The sequence below is a fragment of the Pangasianodon hypophthalmus genome, chromosome 3 (assembly GCF_027358585.1).
Source record: "Pangasianodon hypophthalmus isolate fPanHyp1 chromosome 3, fPanHyp1.pri, whole genome shotgun sequence".
NCBI classification, from domain to species: Eukaryota; Metazoa; Chordata; class Actinopteri; order Siluriformes; family Pangasiidae; genus Pangasianodon; species Pangasianodon hypophthalmus.
Genome location: NC_069712.1, coordinates 24,218,434 through 24,227,883, shown reverse-complemented (window position 1 = coordinate 24,227,883; position 9,450 = coordinate 24,218,434). Strand labels below are relative to the sequence as shown.

General features: G+C 34.2%; 1 protein-coding gene across 3 annotated transcripts; it reads left to right on the top strand.

The window, feature by feature from the left end:
* Window positions 1-344: 344 nt before the first annotated feature.
* On the top strand, window positions 345-5,162 carry mrpl14 (mitochondrial ribosomal protein L14). Of its 3 annotated transcripts, none has more exons than XM_026936389.3 (3): window positions 345-426; window positions 3,580-3,647; window positions 4,623-5,162. In XM_026936389.3, exons 1-3 carry the CDS (start codon window positions 421-423, stop codon window positions 4,987-4,989), a joined length of 441 nt encoding a protein of 146 aa, XP_026792190.1. In that variant the 5' UTR covers window positions 345-420; the 3' UTR covers window positions 4,990-5,162. The 3 variants fall into 3 exon arrangements, with proteins under 3 accessions (XP_026792190.1, XP_026792199.1, XP_034158879.1); XM_026936398.2 differs by having other exon boundaries at window positions 414-475; XM_034302988.2 differs by having other exon boundaries at window positions 426-450.
* Window positions 5,163-9,450: the final 4,288 nt, after the last annotated feature.

Genomic DNA, 9,450 nt, shown 5'->3' with positions numbered 1-9,450 from the left:
CTTAGGCTATACGTTTGGTACTGGGGGCTGAGCACATGCATGTGAACAAGAACAAGAAGATGAAAATCAGTACAAATACATTAGGGTTCCAGCACTTCATGCTTGGACCCCTAACCAGTCCTAGTTTATTTTCAAAATCCTTTCTTCTATTAAAATTGCAGTTTCACAGGGTAAAACATTACGTGCCATGTACCTTGTATTTTTATATGAAAAAATTGGATGGAGGTTTTATATATGACATAAAGTGAGTTTTTATGAGGATTTTAGAATGTATTTTGATCTATTTAACAAATTTAAGGTTATTATATATATTTTTTACCTAATCACAAGACGCTTTACATTGAACTTGTATTTTGAAATATGGAAATTATGGGTGAATGCAGCCGGAAGTAATTCTACTGGAATAGCTGGTTCACGCTGATGAAGGTGAGGTGATTAACGCATAAGAAGGTGTTTAGCCTACTTATATTTGCTGGTAATGTGGACTACTTTTTAAGCATTCCGCATTGAGAACATGCAGTTTTAAACGCTGTTAACTAGCAGGCTACCTAGAAATTTAGCTTTCTATTTCATATCAAAAAGTCTCGTCCTACATTTTAAATACGGTGTCGTCAGTATGTAATCTTGTAGCTGTAGAAAATTTATGTTCAGCTTCGCAGATCCCACATTGAGAAATTTCTACTTTATCACTGAAATAAATCAGGCCTTAGATATTTTACTATAGTGTACTGTTTTTATAATTATAACATTAGAAGGCAGAGTGTAATTTTAGGGCTTGAGAAACGTAGACTGAGAGAAAATTGACTAAAAGAAAGCACTTGATTTGTATGAGGAAGGAAATGATTTAACTAATGTGAATTGCTTATGTGGTTAAATTGTGATATTGTTTGAATGTAGAGGAGTACCGACGAGTGCAAGCAAGATTCTGCTGCAAGCAGTAGCAAGTGGAGTTGTAAGGGTTTTATACCAATATTTATGTAATTTCAAAGATGCCTTAGGGGAAAGCTGATTTGCAGTATTGCTACCCAATAGATCTGATTAGTTTTCTTATTTCAAGCATCTGCTGACATTTATCCAGTTCAGAAATTGCTGGTCAGCTTCACCCTTTTTCATTCATTCATTTGGCAAAATGTATACATCACGGGGCATACTGTTATAGGAAAATAATCCACGACCACCACTGCCACAAAATTTATTATTGTGCTTTAACAGCACATCCTGAAGTGTTTTAGTTCTCTGATACTACAGCAGTTTGTAGTACTTTCTCAGTCCTCTGCCCTCTGTCCTAAAGACTTTCCAGACTATTGACAAAATCGATAAAATTCAACAATAGGTAACTGGCTGTGAATTTCATCATCGATTAGTTGTAGTGTTAAGAAGCACCCTGTGTTACACTACGTCACTTCATTTAGAATAAATTTGCTTCCTTCAAGTCCTCTTTGGAAATTCTTGCGTAAGGGTTCGGAGGTGGTAATTATGATGTGTGTGTTCAGTTGAATTTGGTAGGAAAAAATTGACAGTGTGAGAAAACCTTTTATTTATGTGTTTGTTCATTATCCTCAACAACAAAAAGTTTGTTTTGCCTTACTGAAAGAAAATAGTTACCTGAACAGCTAGCATACATAATTATCACACTTATATTGGGGGCCACCATGACTTTTTGTTATTAAATGCCTCTAACTTGGAAAGTCGGGCTCACAAAAATACAAGTTCCAGAGTGGTAATTATGCCATTGCGGTGGCTTTCATGTGCCTTGTAATTATGATATTTCTGACAGTACATGAGTGCAGCCTAAAAACACTTTTGATGGAAATGCGGTGCACAGAGAAAACCTCTGAAGTATTATGGGATCTCTGTACATCACACTGTGCTGTTGGCCTCATGAGTTTGTTTTCATGTGAGTAATATTTTGATTTCAAGCAGCTAGTGAAGCTGTTTGAATCAGTTTGCTTAAAACTATTATAATATATAGTTAGGTTCATAAGTAGTTGGACAGTGACACAGTTTTTGTAATTTTGCCTTGTATACCACCACAATAGATTTGAATGGATAGGTCTTGTTTTGTTTTTTCAGCCTAATGATGGCCTCCTTCACTTGCATTGACATCTCTTTGGACCACATATTGAGAGTTCCCATGAAAAGTTACCAAATGCAAATTCAGCGCTTGGAATCAACTCCAGACCATTTATCTCCTTAATTGTTCATGAAAGAATGAGGAAGCAGGCCACACCTGGCCTGAAACTGTGAAATGAAACTGCTTATCAGTCAATCGTCCATTTACTATTGAGCCTGTGAAAATGGAGGGACTCTGTAAAAAAAAAAATTCTGAAATTGCCTAAACGGTTAATGTTTAGGTAATATTTTTGTTAAACCCCTTGAAGTAAAGTGAAAGTCTACACTACAATCACATCTTGATTGCTTCATTCCATTGTAGTGGTGTACAGAGGCAAAATTACAAAAATTGTGTCACTGTCCAAATACTTATAGACCTGACTGTATATTGTGTGTCAAGTCCTCCTCGCCATCCTCCTTTCAGTTCACATCGAAATGGATCCCGAAAGGGTCGATTCACTGATTCCAGGCATTGAAAAAGTCAACTCCAAATTTTTTGGAGTCAATTCCATACACCGAAAATGATTTGCTTCATGCACAGACAAAATGAATTAAGCACTGGAGTGTTTTGGTTAGAGAGACAGGCAGTGGATATGTATTATGCCTTTGCTTTGAATTTGTCCAGTTGAAAATGGAAAAAAATCTTGGCTTGAAATGCAGACAAGACATAGCTGCAAAAAGTATACGAGACCAGTAAGAGTGTGCAGAATTCCATCACCTTGCATTAGTTTGGGTCTCTCATTTGGTCAATGTAAGCACTTGATAATATTCTCATGCTGTGACAGATTATCTGTCAGCTAAATATCAGTAATATTGTCTTGCAGTTGTATTATTTAATTAAACCTATTTAAGAGTGCTGTAGTAGCATTAGTTGCTTGAATTGCTGCAAAGATGTATTTTTGGTATTTATATATTTTTAAAAATTATTCAATTAATTTATTAATTAAAAAATTGATGGATTAATTGATTTTCAAAATAACAAAAAAGTTATTTGCAGCCCTAAAGTGCTGACACTAACTGAATTCTTTCGTAAACTTAAATATCTTAACTTTTTAAAGTTTTTTTTCCCCCCATTTTTCACTGTTTTCCAGTGAATGAGTTGTTGCTGTAGAAATGACAACATATTAGAATGAGTACATTAATTTAAACCTGTGATTTGCAGCTGACACTATATAAGAGCTGCTGTTATAGGAACTCTGACCAATCAGATTTTAGAAATGTTTTTGTGACGTAAAAAATGAAACCAAGACATATCATCTCAGACTTTCCCCCCACCTTTTTCCACCATAGCAACCAAGAAAGGAAAAAAGCATTTTGCAAGAGGCCAAAAATAATGAACTAATTATAAATAAGCAGGTAGTATCTTATGGAAACTACATTAAATAAGGGATTAGTAGATGTATGGATGTCATAGAAGAAAGCTGACAGTAATGTAATGCCTTTATTTTGACATGCTTCTTATAATAGATCACTATGGCCTTCTCATCAATGGCACTTCCAAAGATATTATCGACAACACACTACAGGTTTTTCAGGTAACATATATTATTTTTATGGCTGTCATGAATCTGTAATCCAGAAGGCTGTTTGTCATAGACCCTGTCCACACATATGCTGATATTTCTTGAAAACATTTTTTTCCCTTCATTTTGGCCTCCCATCCACATGAAAACTGTTTTGGTCACTAAAAATCTTTTTATAACCACCGCTCAAGGTGGAGAAATTTCAAAACTCCATTTTCAGTGTTTCCCTGTGGACGGGAAAAAAAGTATGTTTTTGAAAACACTGATGTCACAGCACCAGCCTGCGCATGACTGGTCAGGTTGTTACGCCTTTGTAATTTTGTTTTATTGTTACACGCTCATGTGGAGGCATGAGCTGTGCTGTCCTGCTCCTAAATCCACTGCTCAGGCACTAAAGCCCCACTGCAAAATGAGATTTTGAGTAAAACCCAAGTGTAACATCAAGCAGTAGTTCCACCTCATCGTCATGTCATACATATGAATCTTCGTGTTTATTATTTCTCATTTTAGAACTTTTGACTACCCACTTCCCTGACCAGGATAAAGCAGTTAGTGAAGAGGAATGAATGATTGAATGAGCTTTTGACCTTGTTGGTATTTTTCTGCATGTGACCTTTTCTACCACTCAGTACACATGCTCTTAACATCAAATCACTTTATGGTAATGTGCACCGAAGTACAAATTCTTATTCATTCCTCAACACTACACATAACAATGAAGACATATTCACAACTACAGATAATCTGAAATACTATCGCCGTCTTGCATGCTCACGTCATTAAGTTTCAAATCGTTTTTGTGTGGATGGAGATAGTTTCAAAAACACTGTTCATGTGGATTTTTTCAAATGGAGTGGTAAAAACTATGTTTTCAAAGATATCTGTATACATATGGACATGGCCTTAGGGTGTTCTTACTTTCTTTGATTTGTGTTGTTTGTATTATGAATCAGAAAGTTTCCCAATACCATCATACCGTCTCTTCAGTGTTTCAACAGTTGTGGCAGCTCTTCAGAAGCTGACAAGAGTACGGGTGGTCGACAACAGCAGTCTTGGAAACACCCCCTATCACCGTTCTCCTAGAGTCATTCATGTATACACCAAGAATGGAGTGGGCAAAGTGGGTGACACTGTCCTATTGGCCATTAAAGGACAGAAAAAGAAAGCACTGATTGTGGGTCACAAGATGCCTGGACCAAGAATGTCACCTAGGTTTGATTCAAACAATGTTGTTTTGATTGAAGAAAATGGGAACCCAATAGGAACAAGGATTAAAGCACCCATACCTACACATTTACGCAAACTAGAAGGTGATTACTCCAAATTATTAGCTATTGCACAACGCTTTGTGTAGCTTGTGTTACTGAGCTGTAAATTACCATTTGGCTGAGAAGACTTCTGCTACTATTGCTGTTTGGTAGTGTTTCTAATTAAACAAAAGAAAGAAAAATATATTAATGTCTCCAAAACATGGCAAACCACTTAACAGTTAATAAAACTTAATAAAGTGATATAAAAAAGTCTAAATTATGTATGCTGTTTATTTTTATACAGTCTATTTAGGATTGGACAATTTGCTTTCAATGTGCAGTAATCTGAGTAAATGTCACCCTGGCTGAATTCTGGCAAATCTGGACAAAAAAATTAAAACACCAAAACAACATGGAAATATTTTCATCTATTTTCATCATCTTCATGTTGGGTAAGGAGCTGGTGTAACTGAACAGTTTAACTGGAAAAAAAAAATTGTCTGTATACATTTAGCTCTGTTCAGTCATTAACTTGATCACAAACATTTCAGCTTCCACTCTTCGTTCCATTTATCATTTACCACAACAACTCCAAAGACAAAACACTAGCGTAATTAAATGGAGTGCATCAACTTTCTTATTTCCAGTGAATTCCACCTTATCTGTGTTAAAAAGACAATGCACACACATCAATAGTTAAACTAAATCATCAGAACCATGATAACCTATAATATTTGTAGCACTAGCATCAAAAACATCATTGTCCAAAATTAATAATGTTATTTATTTCCCCATATTGCGACGTCAGGTAACCATCATTCATCAGTACCGGGGAACAACTGTATGTAAGTGGATATCCTTCCCCAAAGATTTAGTTAAAGAAATACCATCAGATCAAAATCCTAATTTAAATTTTGGGGAGCCATAGCTTGGAGCTTATAAATCCAGAATTCTTCCCTTTCTAATAATTCTTTATCAATGTTTCCTCCCCTCCGCAATATATTAATTTCTTCAATTCCTATGCATTCCAACTCGATAAAACTATGATTCATTTCATGAAAATGCCTGGCTGTAGGGGAAGTTATATCTTGGCAACGTATAGCAGATTTATGTACATTAATACAGCATTTTAACTGATGTGTAGTTTTTCCAACATAAATCTTGGGACAATGACATTGCAGGAGGTAGAGCATGTTTTTTGGTTGTAATCTATTTAATTGGCTTATAGGTAGGCTTTGTTTTAAGGGAGCAGTATGGTAGCAATCTGCTGCTAATGTTGTATTCTTATTTGTTAGTTTATGATAAATAGTGGTGGATATACACCCACTGTCTTTTGTTGAAAAGACATCTAAGAACTGAATGTTTTTTTTATTCTTTTCCACTGTAAACTGTATACCCACCGCTCTTGAATTTACATAATGCAATAATCAATATTGTTCATCCATCACTTGTTACATAGTGCAAATTTGTTATTAGGAAAAAAAATTGCTGAATTTATTGCATTATTTTGTGATTTGTTGAGCTTCTGTTTGCAGTGGTTACTTTTTTTTTTTTTGAGGTCCTTGTAGTAATTTATCAACATAATTTTCAACCAACCTGCAAAATGTGTTGACTGAGTGGTTGCTTACAGTAGGAATAAAAGTACTTTTCAGTCAAAAATATCTTGTAGAGGGCAACACTGTCTCTACTGGGGGTTGAACTCCTCAGTTTCAAATTTCTTTCTAAAATTTTAAATAGCTCAGTCTTAACCAAAAGGATCTGATTTGCTGCCAGACCGTCAGCGTGGATCCAAAAAAGATTTCTTAAGGCTGTGTGACGACACTGATGAAACGGTTGTTTGGGATTCCTCAGATTCCAACACAGTAAAACTTTCTGTCACTGCCGGTGAATATTTAACATTTGCATTACATTTATGGCATTTGGCAGACACACTTATCCAGAGTGACTTACAAAACTGCTTTGAGGTCTCTATCAATAAATACATTCTGATACTGGTTTGCCAGGTCACAAACTAAGAATACCTTCAGTCCAAAAAAGCTGTTGGGGAGGTAATATGGTAAAAAATGCTCAGACAATACAAAGTTTTTTTTTTAAATTGATAATTTAAGTACTTTAAAGTAGGATGTATTTCTGGTCATGCATGTGTAAACCCTTTGATCTTTGTAATCCATCCTGTCCCATGTCCATCCATCCTTCAATTTTCTCTACCGCTTAAACTACACAGTGTTTCAGGGAGCCTGGAGCCTATCCCAGGGGCACAAGGTGGGGGACAGCCTGGATGGGATGCCAACCCATCGCACACACACACACATACATTCACAGTATACGCTCACACACATTCACACACCCATTCACTCACTATGGACAATTTAGAGATGCCAGTCAGTCTACAACACATGCATTTTTATTTATAACTATCCAAAACACAAACCATTCCAAACCAATCACACATTTAAAACGAAACACAGTGTGCCATATAACAAATAAAAAATAAACTACAATGTACAGATTTCGATGTACATTTCTAATAATGCCTGTGAAGGTTGTTAGTAGACCCTGCTTTGATACCCTTTTACCTTTCAAATTCTGCATTCTGCTTTTATGTTGTCCATGTTATTTAAATGCATCCAAATGCTACTTCATTTGCGACTGTCAATCATCTTGTTAATCTATTTTCGCCATATTGCTCAGCCATGCTCACTCCATGCAGGAGTGAACTTTTTTTAATTGAACAATTTAAATTTACAAACTCAAGTAGGGAACAGTAACTTGCATATGAAAACATATACACTAGGAAATATACACAATATATCTCTACTCATATATCTATAGTTAATGTACATATGCTTACTCACTCATAAGCTCCTTGTAGCAAAATCAGTATAAACATTAAAACATTTAAAGGGGGTTGATATAATGCAAACCTGAAGGAAAAAAAAAAAAAAGAAAAGAAAAGAAAATTAATAGCATATGCTATAACTTAAAATGAAAGAAACTTAGACATGACTTCATATAACTTGTGAAGAGACTGATTATCCTTAGATAGATTTTTTATGGATGATACATAATTTTTACATTCATTTTTAAAACAAATTCCATTTGCTTTTATGTATATGATATTTACTCATAATAATGATTATGTTTACCATCTTTTACGTCTTTCTTGAGAGACCATTCACATAAATCAAATCTTGAAATAAATCAAATAAAGGACTGCAAGTCCCAATGATTAACCAGCTGTAAAGATCCTGCCAGAACTGCAATGTGACCAAGCAAAATAAATAAATAAATAAATGCTCAATAGTTTCAGGCTCTTTCGAACAGAATCCACAAAGATCTACTTCAAAATGGAACCTTTTCCATAAAATTTCAGCAGCTGGGTAACACTGTTCATGATGCTAAACTGTATGTCCTTCATTTTTGGTGAAATTGAAATTTTATTTTTAATATTATATATTATATTTAATATTTTATTTTTAATTAGCCATTTGTAATTAAGATAATTACAGTATTTATTTATTAACATCATTTTTGATGCTATATTTAAATCACAAAATAACTTTTTTATTTTAAAACATTTCCAATTACTTTGTTGTTGCATTTTTATCACCAAAGTACACTTCGCCTCAGGCAACTCAGGCAGTTTAATGGACACATTTGAATATGTATGAATATTTTGTATTAGTTGTTAAAGAGAAAGAGGAATGGCTTTACACACACTACTAAATTCTGTAAAGGAGCATTTTATCTCAAATTTCTCAATAAATTAATTGTACTGTATAACTTGACCAATTTCATCCATCAAATCTACAATGTATAAAACTTTTCTCTCATACCACTCTTGTTTAAATAATGTCTTCCTACTTATTGTAATGGTTCTATTATTCCACAAGGTGGAACCATGCAGTGTGTAGTTACAGGTAAATATCATTTTCCAGTAATGCAATGCAGAAATCTGACAGCTTAATAGGCAATTTAGAAATCTCAAAATCACATTATAGCAAAAATACCAACCCTCTGACTTTTTAAAATAACATTTTGGTATGTGAAACCATACTGAGTTTTATCCAATTCAATTTGAGCACTTTGATCATTGATTCAAATTCAGTGGCTTTCAGTCCTCCATTGTTATATTCTTTAATCATCTGGGATTTTTTTATATAGTAGGTTTTATTTCTACATATAAAATTAAAAGTTACAGAGTTAAACTCTTTTATCAATTGAGGAGAAACATAAAGAGAGTAACATTGGTAAATTGGTTTAGATGTGCCTTCTGCAGGTTAAAAGAATTCTTCCCAGAATAGACAGAGCTCTTATAAGCCAATGGTTAAGAGCTTTTTTCGTACTGTCTATTCTCTCTTCTATGTTTATTTCTGCTATTGAATTTAAATCTTTAGACATTATTATACATAGATATTTTACTTCTGTTTTAACAGGAATGGATTCTATAATTGTCTCATTACATGAATAAAGAGGTAACAGTTCATATTTTTTCAAATTTAGCTCTTGAGAAAATTGAAATAATGTCCAGAGCTTTACCAATTATAGATTTATCTTTTAAGAAA